Source organism: Paramormyrops kingsleyae, chromosome 17 (assembly GCF_048594095.1).
Source record: "Paramormyrops kingsleyae isolate MSU_618 chromosome 17, PKINGS_0.4, whole genome shotgun sequence".
Taxonomy (NCBI): Eukaryota; Metazoa; Chordata; class Actinopteri; order Osteoglossiformes; family Mormyridae; genus Paramormyrops; species Paramormyrops kingsleyae.
In genome coordinates, this window is record NC_132813.1 from 1262495 (window position 1) to 1285513 (window position 23019).

General features: G+C 48.5%; 1 protein-coding gene across 2 annotated transcripts; it reads right to left on the bottom strand.

Annotated features, from left to right (window-relative positions):
• Positions 1–2374: 2374 nt before the first annotated feature.
• mre11a (MRE11 homolog A, double strand break repair nuclease) lies at positions 2375–22984 on the bottom strand. 2 transcript variants are annotated; one of them, XM_023792542.2, is made up of 20 exons: positions 22904–22984; positions 22412–22477; positions 22203–22335; positions 21701–21861; positions 21431–21518; positions 21139–21280; positions 20364–20478; positions 20036–20221; positions 17953–18124; positions 16705–16785; positions 16186–16312; positions 15923–16029; positions 12948–13121; positions 8535–8594; positions 8229–8439; positions 7134–7229; positions 6620–6681; positions 4393–4454; positions 3048–3132; positions 2375–2942 (listed from the first exon to the last, which is right to left on the bottom strand). In XM_023792542.2, the coding sequence occupies exons 2-20, from the start codon at positions 22429–22431 to the stop codon at positions 2889–2891; spliced, it is 2136 nt and encodes a 711-aa protein (XP_023648310.2). In that variant the 5' UTR covers positions 22432–22477; positions 22904–22984; the 3' UTR covers positions 2375–2888. The 2 variants fall into 2 exon arrangements, with proteins under 2 accessions (XP_023648310.2, XP_023648311.2); XM_023792543.2 differs by lacking the exon at positions 22904–22984 and adding an exon at positions 22874–22896.
• Positions 22985–23019: the final 35 nt, after the last annotated feature.

The window sequence follows — 23019 nt, forward strand, 5'->3', positions numbered from 1 at the left end:
CCTGGTAGTTTCAGACAACCTGGACGGTAAATGATGTTTTTATGGGGGACCCCTCTTACGACTCCTGTAATGCGCACCGTAGCCCACACCACGGCCTGTAAACAGCACATATAACTCTGACAGAGCAACTGTACACGTAGTTCTTAGTTTATCAACCTTGAGCATCGCATCCAACATTGATATACTTATTTATGAACTGCAACTGCTTTAAAAAGAGATGATTACAAGCGATATGAAATAGCCTACATTTCATCTTTAGCTAGTTTCGAAACGTGAAGAAAAGCATTCAAAAGGCAGCCAGTGACGGCTATTTAAAGATTTAACGCTTCAACCTTCAAAAAGAAAATAAACAGTTGCCTGCCGCTTTTATGTGTTATATATAATGCGACCACTCTAAAACACGACTTTCAATTGCTTTAATTGATGATTTCCCATGCATTTCATTGCAGGAAGTTGCGATTCCACCGTTTTTCTACATGGGCATGACTGCCGTTTAGTTGGATCACGTTGAATTGGACTGCGAAAATATCCGATATATTCTCCAGTTTGCATACTATCCGATCTGCAGCAGAAGTCGTCTATATGAAATGACTACTGCCTTCGGGAAGAGCATGTTAAATTACCCAGCACCCCGAATTCCTTTGTTTTAGGCAAACCGGGTTTAAAATACACAATCTGAATACAAACTATGGACGGGAAAATGGACATCCGCTTTAAAAGTAATATAAGGCAAAGCGCACTGACTACACGCTGACACTGAGAGAAGGGGTATTTTGTCAAGGTTATTGTATGGATTTTGTAGTTATAATTTTTTTTTTTCCGTCAGAGCCGAGGTTAGCTGAACTAATACACTGCCCGGCCAAAAAAAAGTCACCATTTGAATTTTTCATTGGACCACCTTTAGCTTTGATTATGATGCACATTTTTCATGGCATTGTTTCCACAACTTATGCAACATCTCACCCTTTATTTTAATCCAGATTTGCATTAATTTCTCACCAAGATCCTGTATTGACAAGTGAGTTGAACCTCCATAAAGCCTCCTTCATCACATCCCAAAGACCTTCAATGAGGTTAAGGTCATTGGTCAACTCTGGTGACCAAGTCACGTGTGAAAATGATTCCTCATGCTTCCTGAACCACTCTTTGACATTTCGAACCCAATATATCTTGGCATTCTTGTCCTGGAATATGCCCATGCCAACAGGGAAGAAAACATCCATTGATGATGGATGGAGGTGTAACCTGGCCATTCAGTAGATTCAGGTACTCAGCTGACTTCACTTTATTGCTGCATAACGTTGCTGGACTGTAATAATGATCCAGTCATTGGCTCTTAAGTATTTGCTGATATAAATTCAAATGGCGACTTTTTTTTTGGCCGGGCAGTGTATGTTGTCATGAGATATACCATAACACAGCAAAACAGCTCAATTTTGATAAGATAAAAAAAAAAGTTACTGTGTTTCGGCTTTGTAGTACAAAATAGTTTCATGGCAACATTCTTCAGCAGCAGGCCTACAGTATAAAATTATTCTTATTAATATTACTGTTCGGAAGACGGATCTTTACATAAGTCTAACGTTAATCATCCTACTCTGTTCCGGGGGACGGGTCAACGGTGTACTGCTACGGAAGCATATAGGAAAGACGCATCTGTGCATCACTAAAAATGTGTGTGTATGTGAAGTGTAAATGATATTCTGCATTTTTGTGGGCTGTCCGACACTCGTCGCTTTCCCGTTCTGGTCACACCGGGCTTGCGGTGTGTCTCAAGGCACGCGCCGGACTGAAGCCCAGGCGATTACGGTACAGGAGGATGATGCCCACCGGCGCCCCATTCACACTGGGCTGGACGGGGTAAGGGGATTATTTCTGTACGTTAGGATAACAATGACGAGCAGAAAACGGTTTCCCAGGTCAATGGGCAGTTTGAGTTCAAAGGTAAATGCAAAAAGTTTGTTGTAATTCTGTGTCTCTGGTTATTTAAACGGTAGATCTGACCTTGGCGATAGCAGCAAGTAACCAAACCATCCCTTGCCTTACAAAATACGTCCAACTGTCCGCTGCTCTGCACACGTTGCTATCCGTGATATACTGTGCCTTGGGTCAGCATATCAACATATTTCGAGAAGTGCGGTGTTCACTCTAATGCCCACTGCTGTGACTCAGATTCAGGACCGATGTCTCCCGTAGCAACGCTCTCCTATACACACCGTCGATGCAAACATGACCTGCCCCCCACCGGGCTCTTCCCACATCCACGCAAGGGCTGGGAGAAGAAAAATGATGTAATTGCATAGTTCAGAGGAGTGAAAATAACTAAGCCACCCCCCCCACCCCCCCAGGAAGATTAACCATACACCCTGCTGAATGGGATCTACATCTTCATTAGTTAGGGTAATCCACTTTCAAATCAGAGTGCAGGATTTTCCAGATAATCCACAGAGGTGACACAGTCCAGTCCAAAAGGGTTTCACAGAAACGTGCGAGTGAACAAAATACAACGCAACCCTATGAACTGATGCTTTAGCAAATGGCTGCATGCTGCTGCATAAATTAAGCGTGTTGAGTGGAATAAACCACGAGGAACTGGGGGGTGGTGAAAAAAGGCAACAACAGAAGTTAAAATTTATGTAAGAATACAAGTGTTCAATTATACAAAATATCAAAGTCAAAAAAGATCAAAAAGGATGCGTAGATGGAGAAAAAAAATCAATGCAGTTGGAGAGCTGAGTGGAGTCGTGGAGCTGAGTGCAGTGCTCCTTTCGTGCAGTGCTCCTTTCGCGCAGTTCTCCTTTCGCGCAGTTCTCCTTTCGCGCAGTTCTCCTTTCGCGCAGTTCTCCTTTCGCGCAGTTCTCCTTTCGCGCAGTTCTCCTTTCGCGCAGTTATCTCCATCTGTTTTTGGAGCTTCTGGAGCTTTTAAAAGGGTCAAACTCCTCCTAGAGAGAGAGGAACAGGGTCAGGGAGAGACATCGTAGGTAAGTTTAAAAGGATTCCTGGTTTGGAGACCTGCCCCAGCAGGGTGCAGAGGGAAGTCCCCTCACCTCATCATCTTCGTCGAAGCAGACTCCTTTGCGTGTCTGGCTCTGGCTCTGAGAAGGCCGGGATGGCATGGCAGTGGAGGAGGTCCTGCGTGAGGAACAGCATGCTGCACATGAATCGTGGCAGTGAGATCCATTAGTTAAAACCCATCCCCTTAGCCATTAGTACGAGTCATGTGACAGTACAGCAAGGCTATGAAGGTCAGCCCCTGGACTTATGATTAAAGAAGAACATTTATAGGGACACGGTTGGAGGTTTGAATCTTGCCACTGCTCTGTGGAGCTTGTGGGAGATTTACACCAAAATGTTCTGAGGGCAGAATGAAAAATGATTGGTTCAGAGTCATAACCAATCAGATTGTAGAGGAGGCGGGACCAAGACATCTGACTGGTTGATTTTGATACATTTTGAATGTTCTCTCAGGAATGAGTGATTGTGTGTATGTATATGTGCATGTGCCCCCACAATCCTGACCAGGCTAAGCAGTTAGCTAACTTTTTTACATTCGTCACACTCACTGCACTAGCAGTATCAATATGAACCCAATATTACCCAAAATGACAAACTGAGCCACAAATGGCCTTTGACTTGATGAGTGACAAGTGACATTAATCTGCTTTGGGAGCTGATACACAGAAATGATTCTGTTACTGATTACAGAAAGGGACTAAAAATCGGCCATATGTAAATTAAAAGAGCTTTGTTGACAGTACAGGGAAAGACTTTCTCTGTATTGTAATGGTGCAAGTTGACTATGGAACGAAAAGCGGCTTCTGCTGGAATTTCAAGAGTTTTCTTAATCCTTCCCAGCTCTTAAAAAAAGAGCATTACCATAAATTACGGCATATTTCTGCTTAAAATTCAACCTCTCTCTGCTTGAAGACTAACAACATAAACTCTGTAATTCCCGTTTGTTTATTTTCTTGTCAAAAAATGCATATCCCACACATGCAGAAACTGGCATTTCAAATAAATATAAAATTTGCAGAGTTAAAGCATTCTGTCATTAAACTTATTTACCTACTCATAAGAGTTTGCATTGTTGTTTTAAAAAAAAAATATTTCCATAACTAGAGAAATGTGTGAAGAGCTGATAGAACATACTGGAAGGATAATGGAAAGAAGATAAAAACAGGAGGGAGAGGCAATTGACAGAACAATGCAATTCTGGCAGGGGTGGATAAAAGAACGACCTAAGAGCTTGAGGGTGAATTCTGACAAGCAGCATGAATATGAATTACTCAGGAAGGGGGGAGGGGCAAGGGCGGGGTGGGGGAGGGGCAGGGGAGGGGCCAGGATCTGAACACCAATGACTGTCCTCCACCTTCAGGTAACACTCACACCTACCTCTGAGTCTGCTTGGAGGATCTCGCGAACGACGTGTCCTCGTCTGAGTCGTCGTCGATGAACTGTGGGGGGGGGTTAAGAGATAATCACTGATGGGTCAGGGCTGGCGTTCACACTGGTCATGTGACAGGCCACAGTGGAGCAGAGATCGCACGCCCACTGAACACTGCATACGAAAGGCAATTTAAGAGACTTAAGCAAAAAAAACACACATCGGGCAGCAATATGCTCAATACAGGAAATCATCCTGTTTGTGAATTTTAATGTTCGGGGAGACAGTAACATGGAGCAGGGACCCCCCCCATCCCAAGACAACTGATCAAACATCAATGGCCCAGGGACATGTTTATACCGGACACTCATGAAGCATTCGCTTATGCATCATGGCCGCCGCACGTATTCTGTGTTTGTGCAGCTACACATGGAATTCATACTGCATGTGTGAGACATGCAATACTACCAAAAATCTTGGGGGCAGAATGGTCATGGGACTATGCATTTACGTACGGTACAGCATTTACGTACGGTACAGCATTTACGTACGGTACAGCATTTACGTACGGTACAGATGGTATTAAAGTTTGTTTTTAAAAAAAAAAAATGTTTTTTTTTTTTAACAATGATTGGCTGGAAAATATTCAAAACAGAATATTTTCAGAGGCAAGAAAAAAAAAATTCCGAACCCTCTGTGCCTGTACAATGTCTTCAAAAGTTAGCGACAGTTTGTTTCTTCTGATTCTCAATTCAATCGGAGCCAACACAGCAGTCCCAAATGTACAAAGCACAGTGAAATTCTTACTTAAATGCTTTCCCCCCCCACAGATTACAGACAATTAAAGAGGCAATACAATGCTACAATACAAGAAATGCAAAGTAGAGCTGGTGCAGGACTTCATACTGTCACGGGGAAGTTTATATTTCATTAAAACATTTATATTCTGTCTTGTGGAGGCATCGAGTCTAAAACATATTAGGTCACAACCTCATACATAAAAGTAAGACCTTCATAAAACGAAGGAGCCGACCAAGATGCTCCCCCGGTGGACATAACGTTTAATCCTCCAGTCCGAGTGCGAGTATGAGCGGCAACATCACCTGCATAGCAACAGCACGGGTAAGTGTCCGCGCTGCGAGCATCGGGCATAAACCAGCCCTTACACCTTCTTTTGGGCCGTTAAGATTCACCAGAGGACTGCTGCTTCTCCTCAAGTCACCGGGCCCTGGGGATACCTGTCCGCCCCATTTACATCTACTCTGCATCCACCTGAGTGCATCACGTCCATCTCAGCGATAGAAGGCCCCCTTTCCTGTCTGTCTGTTTCGGTTCCACACAGGCTACGTGGGCCACTGCTCACTGGTCGAGCCGCATGGGACCTCCTCAGCCCTGTCAGTGATTTTCTGGCCCGCTGTGTCAGAACTAAGCCCTCCCTAAGCCATCCAAGCAAACAGGGGCTGGATGCAGCTGTTATTTCCTCTGTGAATTAACAGGAAAGTGACAGCAGTCCTGCAGCTCTTAGCAGACGACCACCCCCTCAAGACCCCATACCAGTCGATGGACACGCAGTAAACACCTTATTCGAGTGTTTAGCCGCTTGGCTGAGCAGAGTCTAACCAGCTTCGAGCTCCTGTACAGGCTTTTCTCCTCAAAGACAAACAGATGAGGCCAGCACGGTTATCTCCAGCCTGGAACATCACAGAGGAGGTCCCGCATCTCTCCAAAATGCCGCGGGGCACCACCTCTCTCAGCACAATCGCCAATAGTAAACAGGCGGAAGGTCAGCTATTTTCCCGGGTGCTTGCTGGGAAGGACAGACAACTTTCTGGACCCTCTTGTTACCACTTAGAACTTGGTCCATCTTACCAGAAGATCCAATTTTATATTCAGAATGATTAAATAATAATAATAATAATAATAATAATAATAATAAAACAAGGTCACCTTGTTCTGAAGCTAATGATGTACAAATAATTCAACAGACCCTTAGATAACAGACTTACTACAGCAATTTGTCACAGCCGGTATAGGGCGTACTTCTATTATCCCTGAAGTAGGAAAAATGTCACCAAAAGAACAAAAAAATGTTATGGCAACAGTATGGCAGTGGGCTGATGGCGTTTGGCAGGTGTGTGACAAGGCAGACGATTAAAAGCACAGCCCCGCCGGACCCCACAAGGCACAGAGATCCACAAGGCACAGAGATCCACAAAGGCTCGGGAAGAGATTTACCACGTCAGCGTAGCTCGTCTCGGCGGATCCACGCGTCGACTTCCGGGAACACGCCTGGAAGGCTGTCAGACACAGGAAAACGATGAGACCGACCAGCTTCCCAGTCCAGCAGAGAGCATGAATCCCGCATTAATTAGGCAGTAAAACACAGAAGAGGGCTGGAAAAAAAACAAGGGCTGTGGGGATGGATGGGAATCTGAGCTGCATTTTTTTCCGGGCCGGAATTCTAAACCATTGAGGTCTAAACTTGAAACACCCAATTAATTACTGCTCATTCATTCCGTTTTGTTTTTCTATGGCAACGGTTTCCACATAAATATGCCCCTGAAGTTGGCAAGGACAGGACTGATGAACGCCAGCGAGAAACGTCACACGATCAGGGGAGAAAAATGATGGAGCGAACACTAAAAGTCTATTTAATCACAACCAGAGTGACTCTGATTGTGGTGGGCGGAGGAGGTGCATGCGAGGGAGGAGGTGCATGCGAGGGAGGAGGTGAATCGCAGGACCGCACCATCCACAATGGACCTGTTCTTCAAGGGGCTGCTCAGTGCTGTCTTCTGGGCCCGTCCTCGGCCCGACGGCTTCGGTTCCGATGCCGTGACACCTCCTTGAAAAAGAAATGACAGAAAAAGAAGATATTGGACAGTCACGGCTTGATGATCCTCGAGGACGTGCACCAACTTGGCCTGGAGGTTTTCTCGCACCCGTGACTCGCCACGCTAATGACACGTGGAGAATCTCCGTTTGTTTCACTGGGGAAGTGACTAAGTACTGTGTGGCATGAAGATGGACAGTCTGCAACCACAGACATTTGCATTTGGTCACCCAACAGACGCTTGTAGACCGGCAGCACAGACAGGCCTGGGGCTGACAACCTGCACGACCCGAATACATGATAATAATAAAATTCTGTCTATGGTGGGATCTAAGTAAGCTTCAGCGTCTCAGAAAAAGGGGCCTCTGCTCTCGAATGACCGTCTGGGACAGAGATCCAGTGCTGAGGTGTTTCATGGAAGGGAAGCGGCTGATATACCTTATTAAAAACACCCACGCTGTTTGTGATGCCCAAGGTGGAGTGTAGCCTGTATTTGCTAAAGGGACCAAGTGCTGAAACCATGTTGGAATGAAACTGCCTTAACTGAGCAAGGCAGCCTGTGTGCGAGGTCATGTGACCCGAGTCCATCTGGAGGCCTACTCGTAACAAGAACATTCAGGCCGACCTGACTCTCCCAGCAGCCTTAGCTAGGATGGGTGGGTGAGAAGGTCTGTGGAATCGTGGTTGAACTAGAGAGGGGCTGGAGTAATCCTTACACTTCCTTGAGTGAGATGACCTGTCCAAAATGAATCTCCTCTTCCTCTGGGTTCTCTCATGGACGAGTCCCGGGAGATGTGCTTATGAGCAGGTTTGGGGAGTTGACAGCCCTTGGCTGAGCCCACCTGACTTCCCAGGCCTGTACTCTAGTGGTTTCCCTTTAATGGGTCCTGGTAAGAGCTCTAGAAACGTCCAATCTCACCCTGTCCCTTTATTCTATCACAGCCAAGACGGCCAGAGAGGCTGAAGACACAGCAACCATCGTGGTTAATGCCGACCGCAGGGACGACTCACCCCTCCCTCGCCCGGAGGTCGCTCTTGGAGCTGAACTCTGACCTCTACCCCTGCGTCCCCGACCCCTCCCTCTGCCATGGGAGGACTGGGGGGTGGGGGGCTCATCGTCAGATTCCATGGGCTGGTCCAGCAGTTCAGAGATGTCCGGATCGTCGTCTAGGAAGGGATCCGGCTGGTCCTGGGAGCGATGAGCCTTTGCTCGGCTCATGGCCTGGAGCAGTTAGGGTGCATGAGTCACACGTGCAGCAGATGCATGCAAGAGCGCACCCTACAGACCCAGAAGTGAAGAACGCCAGCCCATCCTACCTCTTGGACCTCCTTCTCCTCCTCTCCTGTGTTCCGCTTTGACTCCCGGAAACGGCGAACCTTCAGAAGCAAAGAAACACATGAAGCCCCAGCCGTGAGCGGGACAAGTACCTACTCATTATAATAATAATGATAATAGTAATAGTAATAATAACAGATACTTTATTGATCCCTGTGGGGAAATTCTCTTTACACCTCCCTGAACTTGCTCTTTGTAGAGTAAGTTGGGGCAGCCACCCATAGCGGCGCCCAGGGAGCTGGGGGTTAAGGGCTTTGCTCGAGGACCCGCAGACGTACCGAGGCTGGGTTCGAACCGGCGACCTTCTACTACCTACTCGCACTCAAATCCAACACATCTAGATCACATGTAGAAAGAGCTGGCAGGTTCTCAGACAGGGTATCTGATAACAGTCTTCTGTCAAGTTGGCTATAGGGCCCTGTGTCTCTGCAAAGCAGCACTTCATCAGTCATCGACCCCACAGACTCAGCTGCTTATCATTAGTGAGCTCTGCACTTAATCTGCATCTTAATTTCATCAGAGTAAATCTCTGCCCTCCCCCACTGTCTAGGAGCTGGGCTAAGCCCAGAACAACACACTGAAAAAGCTCATTAGCACTAAACTCAACTATGAATACATCACGAAATATCAAGTTAATTGCACAGCCTGACAAAGCGAACGCACACACCCACAAGCCTAATTGACCATGTGGAGCACGTTCTGCATTTGAAACAGATCTCGGCAAATCTCAGTAAGGATGAAGCCGTGATTCTCTGAAGTCAACCTGCAGGGGGCCTGGGCGACAAACCTCATCATAACCATCTTCAAAACCTTTAATGATGGGAGGAAACCTCACACTCATCTGTTAACTGTGATACATTTCGCATTGATTTAGCAGATGGTTCTGTCGAAAGTGAGACAAGGGAGAAAAGTCTGGGGTCAGAGGGCAGGACCAGCCACTGTTGGGGTCAAGGTGGTGGTGGAAATTTTGGCCAATATGATAACCAACATATTTTTGTCTATTATTACCGGTAACCAGCTAATCTCTGAGCTCCGGAAATCTGCAGTGAAGCTGCTGTCATTCATCCTTAATGCCCCATGAATGTGTGCAGCAGCCACACAAGTGAAGCAGGCAGTGAGACACCAGAAAAGCAGCGGCGACTTGGTCTATGTGGCGAATGAGCCGATGGAAAATCCCTCAGCCTCCTCTACGGGAAATGACTGATTGTCCAATGCAATCATCACCATTATTTTTGTACTTATGTCTTTAGCTCTGCCGCTGTCCTGAGGAAATGCCTGCAAGGTATCAGGTGATTGCTGAACGCAGCAACCACTAGCAATGCTACTGTCTGATGATTCATCTTTGTTCTTAATAGTGGTTCTTCTTACAGGTAGTGAAGATGGACAGTCTGCTCTCCTTGTTTTCCACAGAGAAGTTTGGCCGCACAATAAACAAGTTTCCGGTGAGTAGTTCACAGGATAGACATTCACCCATTCTTGCTCCGCTGGCAATTTTAAACCAAATTAGCATTTTAAAAAATCAGTATAACAGCATTTTGAATATTGGCTGCAAGACGACAGTGGAGTGAGTGAAAGATGAGGGTGGAGAGCAGCTTCTGACCCAGCGCTACAGGGCTTCACATACTTTCGGTGGCTGCAGACCAGTTTACATTCTGCAGGAAATTTCACAAGCCAGTAAAACTTTTCAGGCGGCTCTGAACTTTCCTCTGTTGCCTCGTGACGAGAGGACACTCTTCAGAAGGGGAATGCTTCAAGGCCTGGCTGGGCTCCTACGAATGATGTTTTTAAATGAAAAATAAATGAAGCGAAGTATGGTAACAGTGGATTTGCAGCAGTGACGCGAATCCCCACTGCAAGGTCAGGATAAAATAATAAAATAACGCTGAGGAGGGAAAATGTCATGGACTGAACTGACTGGGGCTCATAAGTGTCCTTCAGGAGAAACTCCTCATATGACACCCCCTGCCCCCCCCCAGACCATGCAGGTCTCAGACAAAGAGGTGCATTGGAAGGGGGAGGAGATCCTACCCAAACAAGCAGCAGTACAGCAGCTTAATGAGATCAGGGGCTCGGCTGGAACCCACAGGCGCTCAGGAGAGCCTGCATCCCTCTGGTGGCCTGGGTAAGGCACTGAAATAACACTAATAATATAGACAGGGAGTGCACTTGTTTTGGATTTAAGAAATCACCGAGACCAGAAATGGGACTCTAATATCCCGAGAGCAAATACTAGGGATGGGGTCGCGTGGGCGGAGTCCATGTATGTGAGACTCCCCCCGTAATGCCCCCCCCCCCCCCATAGTTGGCTTCAAACTACTCTGTTGCCATAGGGACTGTATCACATCACTCAAGGTCAAGTGTTTCCCCGGAGAACAGCGTTTGTCACCTTTATTTATAGATCTACATGTTTGTTTATTAATACATTTATATCTATTACACATCAATTTCTACAGTATATCTCTATATTAATAGCTTCTATATCCGTTATATTTTTATTCTATTCATCGTGTTTTGTATTTTTTATCTTGATTGTATTTTCTTGATTTTATATGTCATTGTATAATTGCATATTTCATGTCACCACCGGCACTGAAACAAACTTGTCGTATGTTTTGTACTCAGCAAATAAAAGGATTCTGATTAACTGCCCCTGAAAGCGGGCATAGGAAGACCGTAAACACGCGACATGGATGCCATCCATCGCACGCTCGCGCCTTTCTGGATGACGGCGCCTAAACCACTGGCTTACTTGCTGCGGCGATGCGAGCCGCTGTCTGGCAGGATCCAGCCACAGCGAGCGCTGGAACGCAAACAACCAAACAATGTTCATCAGTGAGGCGGCATCATTCAAAGAGCGAACTGCAACGCCATCCAAAACTCGGATCATTTACCAGAACATTCATCAAAAACATTCATTCATCCAGGCTGCTCAGAACAAGCCTCCTGGCACAGAGATCTCGGTTTATCTCATTTCCACGCCAAAAGCGGCTTCCGGATGCCACTAAATCGTTTTCAGTGCTCGTCACGGAAACCGCACCCTGCTTCTGTTTTCAGCAAAAATTTAAATTCATATTGAGCAGCCACTTTATTAGGCAGTCTAGCGGGTCAGAACCGTTTTTGGCCTCCAGTAGCACATTCAGGCTGGTAATGCCGCCATTTCGCAGTGGGACCGCAGTGCAGAGCTGTTGTTTTTGAACTAGTGGCCTTTCTTTTACCTTTAATGAGTCTGGCCGTTCTCCTCTGGCCTCTCTCAATAAAAAGGTATTTTCAGCCACAGAACTGCAGCTGACGATTTTGTTCATCACACTCATTCTCTGTAAACTCTCTAAATTTTAAGCCGTATCGATTCCATAAACAGTCACCTCTGCAGGTCCTAGTTATAGGTTTACCTTAATGTTCTGCGAGTGCCTTTGGTTTTTGTTGTGCTGTCTATTCCTGCTACATGTTCCTGACTGGATCTAAAAACTGTAGTGACTGAAACTCACAGGAAGGAGACTGTTTCTGAGATAGCGGAACCTCAACGTCTTGCACCAACAATCACGGCCAAAATCACTCAGATCCAGCGTGTCGCTCGTGCCAAATCAGAAGCACATGGTACCCGAACCTCCTGGCCACCGACAGTGGGGTCTGTTCTTCCACACGTTATGGACCCCAAAAGGAGGAGCGTGTTGAGCTCTACTAGCTGAAGTAGGGAGCCCGGGTGGGGCTGATTTGCACCTCCTCCCAGGTGTGGGACCCCCTCCACAAATTCAGCCAGGAAATGCTATTTTTTACAGTTGAAAATCACAGTGATGCCAGGGCACGACGACACTCGCATTTGGAATGAGACCGTCGCTCCCCGCTCCGCACAAACATGAGCATCTTCACCTCCCACACCTGCGTGCACCAGCGGCCTCGCACGCTCCGAGCTCCCGAGGAATGCACGGGTGGATGCACTTACAAAGTAAATTGGACATAACAGTCATGCCATTCTCTGAGAGGTCTGCTTCGGTGAGCCTCTCTGAATAGCACAGATTGCTAAGAGAGACACTGTATTTGTTCGGGATTGGGGAAGCATCCTCTGTGCCTCTTCTGAGAAGCTGCCTTCATTAAATTTCTCTTCCCATTTTGCACAGTGATGAACAGATTGGAGTAAAAAAAAAAAAAAAAGACAAACAGCCCAGCGAAAATGACTTGCCGGCTGTGAACTTCACCACCTGCTCCGCCAGACGCCGCTTCCCCGTGCCCCGCCCACTCTTCTAGGGAGCCACGCCCCTTTGCTGGTCACACCTTCCCCTTACCCACCTTCTGGTTGAAGCTACCACCCCTGGATTCAATCCACAAATCCCGCTGGGTCTTTATCACTTTACCACACCTCCCACCTACCCCCAGACCCCCCCACCCCCATGACGGACCTCCTCATCGATCTTATCCTCCATCGCCTCCACGCCGCGCTCCCTCAGGTGCCGCTGAGTCTTCTCCAGCTGGTAGTTGATCAGCTCCTCGATGGCGTCCCGCTCCTCTTTGTCCACAAACTCCTGCACCGCCTTCCCCATGCCCTGCTCCGTCAGCAGCGACAGCTGCACGTTCTGGGAAGGGCGAGAGGCAGGGTTCAGAAGGTTCAGAAGGACAAATTAACTTAAACGGGTCGAGCGTGTGGTGGGATACAGAAGCATGAGGCGAGACTGATTTAATTATGTAAGATGCTAACCTTTCCCGTACCTGATTAAGCAGCTCTCCTGGGTGTTAATGGAGTATGACAATCACAGTGCAATCTCTCATTAGCAAAGAGCTCCTTATTAACTGATGTTTAATTTGAAAGTTCATATTGCTACAGATCTGTTCTCATTATAAAGAATTCCCTTGAATAAACAAATATGCTTTTCAAATATATTATCAAATCATACATCCTCACTAAACTACTAACCCAGGGGTGGCCAGTTATCCAGAAAGGGTCGTTGGTTATGCAGGTTTTCGCTGCAACTCCTTCATTAGATTACTAATCAGAGGACTGGTTGGCTGAGGACTCCTAGCACCTGGGTTTGAATAACTGACCCAAAAACCCACTGGCCCTTGGCGGATAAGAATGGCCACCCATACCCTGGCCTAAATCATGCGACATGCCATATTAAGCCTCTAGGGGGCACAATTAGCTAAGAAATTTTGAAAAAGCAGGGTCACCCCCGGGGCAACAATTTAATGCCCCGAGTTGTTCACTCTGTACCGGCCACAGAGACAGAGATGGAGAAGAAGACAATCTTGGGAACATCAATCAATTGTGGGACTCGAGGGAGGAGAGATCGATGCACACCTGTGGGGGGGAGCTGGTGTCCCTGATCAAGAGCAGGAGGAAAAGCCCCCAACCCCCCTAAGGCCATTTAGAGGCAGTGCGCTGGTGCTCCTGACAATCTCTTAAGTCCGTTTGGATCTACAGAGGAGCCAAGGTTAACAAGACAGCGACCTCCGGCTGCCCCAAAGTCCTGGGGGAGGGGGGCAAGAAACGGAACTGAACTAAAACTAAAACAATACAGAGGGCTAGGGACGATCCACAGAGAATGAAGGAAGACTTCAAAGATGTGGCCTCAAATCCCACCCCTGACACATCAAAACCAAGTTTGAGGACAAACACATCACTCAGTGTCCCAGAGGAAGCTCACAGCGGCTTGGAGATCAATGAAGGGACCTTAAGAGTGAGTGGGGAGGCTAGCCAGCGTCTAAACATACCTCCAGGATGCCTCAGAGGTAGGTGCGAGTTCACCGACCCCCCCAAGCCTCACGGAGAATGTATGTCTGACCCTCCCTGCATGAAGAGTAAGAAGGCAGATTCAAAACGGACTTAATGGGGTCTCAAATTTAGGTCCAGAAAGGTGGGGCTCTTCTAAATGACACCAAAGGCAACTGCATCCCTCCAAGGGAACGCGACAAGCGGAGTGCCAGCACATACACAGCATGCCGTCTACCCAGCAAGCATCGCAATTCCCTCTGCATGGACTATACCAGCACTCAGTGACGGAGCTCAGGCGTTCAGGCACGTACAGACATCACATTCAGTGATTCCAGTGCCTCAGGATCTGGCTTTATGAAGGAAGATTCACAGCCTCAGTATTCAGCACCTCACCACTGCATGCAGTGCAGGATCTGTTCAGCAAAAACACTGGCAGTTTCTCATGTTGTCATGACTGACGTACTTCCAAAAATTGAGTAACTACCTGGAGTCTGAACATCAAGTCTCCCGGACCGTAAAGCCACCTAGAGCTGACCTGTCGATTCATTTTCCCATCTGATGGGTGACGGCCACGTGGCGCAGGACAGGGATGGACCTGTGGCCGAGGGACTTACTATCCCAGCGCATGTGGAAGCACGTATGTGGGGCTTGTGAAGGTAAGGTCACTGGCTGACTGCACATGTGGCTCTGGGCGACAGCAAGCTGACTGGAATTGCAGCTGATAAAACTTTGAGAAAAGCGACCAAGCACATTGAGCACGAATTTAAGTCTAAAGTCCCCAATGTTCTTATCAAGGTTTAGTTTGGATCAACAAAGCATGGAGCCAGGAAGGTCTATGAGACACAGACCCCCCCCCCCCCTCCCCGGCCGTATTCATCAAGTACAGCTGGAATCAGGATCAGGATCAAGGCCATGCAGCAAATCAACCCCAGCAAGATGGCACCCCCCCCCCCCCCAACAGAGTCATGTTCTCATTAGTGAGGGTGATTTAAAATGAGCTGCTTTAATTTATCTAATAAATCTAAAGCTATTCTGTGCTACTCTGATATTCAGTCTCCCCCAAACTGCTGCTCGATCTGTGTGGATGCCATCTTCAGCACCATCTCAGCACGACGAAAAGAGCGACTGATCGCGGCTCCTAATCAGCCCGTAGGATCATTCCAGAGGCACAGAAAGCCATCCAAATAAAAACCTAAAGCTGGAGGAGCCGGACCAGAACCAGACCGGACTACGGAAGACGAAATCCGACATTATTAACTATGATCCTATTCTCTGGCTCCCGGTTCCCTCAGTTTTTTTCCAGTTTATCACTTAATTCCTTTTCTGCTTCTGCTTTTATTCAGCTCCCCCCCCAGCCAGTGAATGGGGCTTTGATAATTATGTGTCATAAATGCTTATTTATTTGGGACTGCGAGAAGATATCAGAGGCCTCATTTCCGCTGACTTATCTGAGCATCGCCGCATCTGCAGTGAGCGGTGGGCCAGGGAAATTACAGGAGCTCAGTGCAAGGAAAGGGCCGTGCTCTCAAAGCAGAGTGCCTTCAAGGGGGCGACGCTGTCATGGCATGCCACAGGAGATGCGGTATACGGGAGCGCGACCCCCACGCCTCCCCTTGACAGGAAGACGTTATCACCCTCCCTCTCGGAGTTCCCAGTGAGCCACACCTTCTCCGCCGTCTCGAAGTACTGCTTCACCAGGTCCTCCACCCGAAGCTGCAGCACGTCCGCCGACGTGCGGCTCAGCAGATCATCAAAGTTGATGCTCTCCTCATCTGTGTGAAAACGGTGGCAGAAAGTCAGGAGTGAAAGAGAATTACAAAACACCAAGTGATTAATTAATGATAAAGACCTTCCCAGAATCCTGCCAAAAATCACAGGCTGTCCCTGTCTTCTGAGAACCGGCAAAGAATATCAACCCTGCTCAGCACCTTTGGTCTCCTTCTGCTCCCGGCGCCGGATGAAATGGACCATGTCCTTGGGGTTGGCCAGGCGGTCCACGAACTTCTGGCTGAAGCGCGTGGTATTGAAGGCCTCGAACCCACCCGTGTAGTCCACCTGCCAAAGCACAGGGAGGTCTAGATGTGAGAGGAGAACCAGACCTCCTCTCGTGGCTGAGGTGTGAGGACGATGTCTGACCAGCTGCCGAGCGTAAGGAGCCCATCTCCCAACGTGTCGGCTTTGGCATGAGGTGTGAAGAGAACATTCCGGATTCATACTCAACCATTCTGCCTCGACTGGGACGTGTGATTCACGGTGGGAAATTGCAGACCAAAGCCAGCGCGGCATTCTGACACGACCACGGAATTAGTGTGAAGCCGTCACTTTAGTCCCTCAGGCGTTCAGATGCCTCTTCACTGTAGCTGGAATAGCTCCACTCTGTAAAACGGCCGAGTTGTGACAGCAGGATCAGGTAAGACCCAGGAGACCTGAGCTGCAGGTAGACTCACCCTGAGCCGGATCAGCGGTCTTTCTGGTACCAGAGGGTTTCCCAAACGCTCCCGCTCCGCCTGATCCAGCATCTCCTCCACCTATGAACACACAAGCATTACTGCACACCTGGACACCTCTGATGTGGGGGAGGGGTAAGTGTCAACCCCCCCCCCCCCCTCACCCCACAACAGGTTCTGCTACCATTTTGACAATCCTTTAAACCAAGGCTTTTCAAATCCCGGTCCTCCAGGTTCAAGCACTGCTGATTTCCCAGCCTTCCTGTACCTGTGAGCCTGTGTGAAGCCTCTGGCCAATCAGAATCAGTCATTATTAAACTACCTGGGAGAACTGAAAACAAGGCCTGGATTTAGATTGGAGGGTCAGATTTGAAGAGCCCTGCTTTACACCCTCCAGCTTGGTGCTGGTCAGATTCAGCTCAGCGGACTGGTTTACGGTAAACCTGCCTACGGAGGGGGAGGGTGGGTATTTGAAGGCCACGCCTATTAGCATTAGCGCGACCTCGGTGCTCCGTCTGAGAGCAGCTCTCTAAGCCAGATAAGTAACGACCCTAGAAGGCAGACTCATATCGGCTTCCTTCACAGAGAGGAGACCTTTGGAAGTTCTCCCAGGAGGCTAATGAGGGCTTCCCTCCACTGCCGCCATGAAGAACGCCATGGGCTCCGGCCACCTGGGTCACACAGAGCGTCAAGGCTGTCACGGGGCCGCACCCTCAGGCCCCGCCCCCTTAACCTGATTATTCCGTCTTATTTAATAAACACATGCCAGCTGCTTGCATGCGGGGAGTTCGGGTGGCGTGGAGCCTGGATCTGAGGGCCGGCTGAAAGCGAACCGTGAAAAGGTGCCAGCGAAAGGCACCGCACCCAGCTACATACCGGCTAACGGAAACGCTTCCTAAAAAGGCCGAACGCCATTCCAAGCGTCATCCAGAAGTGGCAATCAAGCAGATGGCAGCATCCATACACAAAAAGAACACATTCGGGAGACGAGGCAGAGAAGTGGCTGGTCTGATTTATATGAAAGTTAAGTCTTTCTTTCCTTTGCAGCTTGTCAGGTTTGTAGCAATTTTGTTGTCTTACATAAAATCTAGTGACCTTGATCTATTTACTCTGGACAGGCGTGGAATTTTATTCTGACGATTTTTACAAATCAACATGTCGGCATCTGTCTAATCCTGAATCAATGTGACATCTCAACAAAGCATCTTGGTAATATTACACGTGTGTGTATCTGTGTGTGTAACTGACCTTCTCATGACAGAAAGCCTCAATCTTCTGCATGACTTTGGGATGGTCCGGGTTAAACAAGTCCTGGTGGTGTTCCAGCACGACATCTTGGATGAAGAACTGCCTGACGGACTCCAACGGAATCTTCTGCAGGTTCATCTTGCGGCCTTTGACTCGGAGGAGCCCGATGTGCCTGTCGAGAGCCGGGGATCGAAATCACGGCGATGGAGATGAGGGGGAGTGCGGTGGAGATGAGGGGCACGGCGATGGAGATGAGGGGGAGCGCGGTGATGGAGATGAGGGGGAGCGTGGTGATGGAGATGAGGGGGAGTGCGGTGGAGATGAGGGGCACGGCGATGGAGATGAGGGGGAGCGTGGTGATGGAGATGAGGGGGAGCGCGGCGATGGAGATGAGGGGGAGCGCGGCGATGGAGATGAGGGGGAGCGCGGCGATGGAGATGAGGGGGAGCGCGGTGATGGAGATGAGGGGGAGCGTGGTGATGGAGATGAGGGGGAGCGTGGTGATGGAGATGAGGGGGAACGTGGTGATGGAGATGAGGGGGAGTGCGGTGGAGATGAGGGGCACGGCGATGGAGATGAGGGGGAGCGTGGCGATGGAGATGAGGGGGAGCGCGGCGATGGAGATGAGGGGGAGCGCGGCGATGGAGATGAGGGGGAGCGCGGCGATGGAGATGAGGGGGAGCGCGGTGATGGAGATGAGGGGGAGCGTGGTGATGGAGATGAGGGGGAGCGTGGTGATGGAGATGAGGGGCGCGGTGATGGAGATGAGGGGCGCGGTGATGGAGATGAGGGGGAGCGCGGTGATGGAGATGAGGGGGAGCGCGGTGATGGAGATGAGGGGGAGTGTGGTGGAGATGAGGGGCACGGCGATGGAGATGAGGGGGAGCGCGGCGATGGAGATGAGGGGCACGACGATGGAGATGAGGGGCACGGCGATGGAGATGAGGGGGAGCGCGGTGATGGAGATGAGGGGGAGCGCGGTGATGGAGATGAGGGGCACGGCGATGGAGATGAGGGGGAGCGCGGTGATGGCGGCCAAGGCCGCGGGTGGCGGGAAAGCAGAGCGGAGATAAAAGTGGAATCTGATGAAAGCAGCAGCAGCATGAAGCCTTTTCACGGACGTGAACCTGCTCACGCACTCGGCTTTAATTGGCTTGCTGCCATAAAACATACAGAAAGTCAGGCATGTAGATACAGGCACTGCTTTGTCTGTTGTCCTAGAGACAGCCCTGCGACATCGGCCGCCCGCCGCCACGTCCCTCTGCGTCTCCATTCTCAGGACCCCCAACACAACACAAAACCCCATACATAAGTCACGAGCTATAGCTTCAGAGACTCCTTATCACAGCCGTTGGGTGGGGAAGCGGATATAGCACCAGTCAGGTGCGTTTGAACATTTTAAATTAGAGTTTAAGCACCCTCAGTGCCTCATGCAATTAAGGAAAATTTTTAAATGAATGACAAACGCCACCTGTGGAATAATTAGCAGGCTAAATCCTAAACTCGTCAAAACGTCTACCTTTTACAGTTTCCGCAGCTCAGCAAAATCTTAATATTATATTAATGAAAGATATTATGTTAATGATATTTTAATTATATTGATTAAAGCTGTTTTTTAAATGCCTATGATTGGAAGGTCGCTGGTTCAAATCCCATGGCCTTAAGCGAGGTCCTTAACACCAACTACTTCAGGGACAGTGACTCACGCTGCTCTCTGATCTTCTGCTAAATGAATGTAAAGGCCCAGCACTGCTGGAGAAAAGGATGACCTTTCTATCCATTTCACTCCAATGGGATTTAAGTCAGGTGATCAGGTCACTTTCATCTCTGTATCTTCCTTCTTCTGGGAGCTCTGACAGGGTATTTACAAAGAGTGCATTGCTTTTGTTTAAGGGGACACTCAGAAACGTGACTGGCAGCGTGGGTTGATAAGGGGCTGACGATTCCTATGCTGTATGACACGCGGTCGAGCTGAACAGCCCCCGGCATGTGACCGTGTGGGTGGACATGTGTGCGTGTCCACAATCTACTCATGGTCTGCACCCCCCCGCCCCCACAGTCGATACAGGTGACTGCTACGTACTTCTTGACAGCCTCTCCCGGTGACAGTGACGTCACCACACTGCTCCCTGGCTGCGTGACATAGAAGAGCTGCTGCTCGTTGCGTTCAGGCGTGATGCGACACTCATGCTCGTGCCCCCACACCACCAGGTCCAGGAAGTCGTCCAGGAACTGTTCGGGGATGTAGCTGGTGGCCCCGTGTTTGCTCCTGAGGGGACAGACAGAGGTGACCTCGGTGAGCAATGGCTGTGACTCCTCACACTGAAACAGCGTCTCCTGTGGATAAAAGCACACGACACTGCTCCGGAAATCTCACGGGTTTGGACTCGGCGTCGGCTGCGGTGTCTCACCGGTTCTGATGGATGACGAACAGGTTGAACCAGCAGTTCTCATCCTCGCGCGGCCGAAGCATGGCCACCTGGTTGTTCACAAACATCCTGTAGAGCCGTTCATCTGGTATGGACCCTGGGGGGATTACGGGGGAATGCTTGAGAGCACAGCAGACACCCAGCATGCACCTACAAATGCTGCCCAAGTTCATCAGACTTCATCTCCCCCTCACAGGCCTATTAGCCACTTAGGCTAATCAAAGCTAATGGTGGCAAATCTGCTGAGATACCAATGCAGCATTAGCCATAAGTGCTGCACTTTCATAAACAGCAAGACGGCATTAGCATAATGGTCAGACTGCAGTTTTACTAGCCATGGACGGAGTCTCTGAGGGCAGGATCCACCGCGCAGAACCAAAAATCGACTGGAAGAGGGTGGAGAGCATCACCCACTCCTCACCAATCTTCTGGGACAAGGCCCAAGCATTGGATGGCTTTTGAGGAAGGGGGCAGACCTGGGAGCTCTGTCCAGCAGGACACAGGTCGCGGCAGAGCCGACCTCATTACCCACCAACTTCCCGGCCGATATCTTAGCAACCCGCCACCACACGGCTTCACCATCGTCTATGCGGACAGAACCGGCACCAGAGAGCCGCACTAACAAATCCCATGATGACGCAGATGGTGAAGAGTCAAGTGTTTACTAGCAGAGAGTCTCAGGGAACTGTGTCTGGAAGAATGAGCCTCGTGCCTAACAGGTTTAGCAAGCGTGGATGTGGGGGTGGGGCGGACTCACCAATGCCGTACAGTGCGATATTAGAGGTGCCCTTCTGCAGCAGCATTGGACTCACTTCCACCTTCTCCACAGACCGGCTGCGGCCGAAATGGTTGACGAGCCCAGCACAACTCAGGATGTCCAGAGCGCAAAGGCCGTCCGCCTGGGGGTAAGAGAACCATAGACTCAGACCCATTCTTTCCTTGACAGGTCTCAACAAAATCTAAGCCCAGCCCCCTCTGTCCCTCAAGCCAATCAGATATAGAATTTCTCACATTCAAACAGTTTCTAAGACCTGACAATGGATCCTTACCCCCGTTGGGTCATCGTGGTTACCGTGCACACTGAAGACGGGGATGGATATGTTCAGGTTCTCATCTTGGTAGTTGACCCAAGGGAACCTAGAGAAAAAGAAATTTGGTAAGTAGGGCAGAGTGAATCTGCGTCACCCGTAACAAAGTAACAGGAAATGATATGGTCAATGGGAATATGACGCAAGGTGCATTTTAAGGAATACAATGGCTTTACAGAGGGTAGAGAAAGAGCTGGGGTGAGAGGCCAGCAAGCTTGAACAAAAACCCACTTGCTGTTGCCGAAATTGACGGCCTGGTCGCTGAGTATCTCGAAGCTGATTGGTCTGTCACCCATGCAGTACTTCCTTAGCAGAGCTATGCAGTTGTGCAAGGTCTTGCGAGAGGGTTTGTTATCATGGAAAAGGTCACCCCCCAGCAGGATAAAATCCACCTGTCACACAGGCGAGAAAAGCAGACCATTACCACGGCATTTTGGCAACAGTGTGCTGGTTGCACTGAGTTTACCTCTGATATGACCTGCAGCCAAGGCAGTCATTCCAAAAATTATATTTCACTGTCAGGATGCCTAATTTGACTATTTATTATATAATTAGGATACTAATATAGATATTTTAATAATTATGGAAACTGGTTAAACAGTTTAATAAAACTGGTGGGTGTTGAAACACTATGTATTTACAGCAGGGCTGTGATGAGTTAAAGGACAGGTTTGAGAAGCACTTCTCTGGACATATCTAAGTAAAAAACACAGATGCTTGCTTTCTCACTTACTTCATGCTGTTTTGCATGTTTCAGGATTTCGTCAAATGTCACAAAGGTGTCGTTGCCTCTAATGGCGTCCTTCTCCATGTAGCCAAGGTGGATGTCTGTGGCTATGAGGATTTTGAACGTGTCATCATCATCCCTGCACGAAAAGCAGAACGTGAAAATTCAGGAAGCGCGCTTTAATAGGGTATTTCACTGATGTGCGTTTAACTCACATTGTGTTTCCTGATGTCATTATGCAGTTTACGGTCCAGTCGGGGCTTTTCAAATGAAAAGGTATTCTTGGGGGAAAAGAAGATAGATTTTATTAATGACTTAACACAACACTACATTCATTCTACAATTACGTTGTGCGTACACAGGTCCTGATAAAACGAAAAGATGATTACGAAAAGAAAACTGATTAAGACGACATAGCCACTCTGATAAATATAAAGTTACCATGCAAAATGCAAATGAAATATTACATAAATCATTATTAACAGAATTAAAACGTCCTTGGACTTTTGACTAAACAGAATAAGCGAAGATATTCATGCGAATTATAGCTAATGTAATCACTGAGTTACTTTCCATTCAAAGCAAAAGTGGATCAATACAATAATGTGCTATTTTCACGCATTCGACAGAATGCATTCACGTAATGATAACTTTCCATGAGCATCCCGTTCCCTTACTTTGCGACAGTCAATTGAATTACTATTTACCTTTTCCACTTCAGCCTTAGTTTTGTACACACGTGAAATCTCCCTCCTACGGAAGTAATCAATTTGTATTTTCCGGGTGAACTTCCGGCATTGCGTTTGTAGTTTTTTTTGTTTTC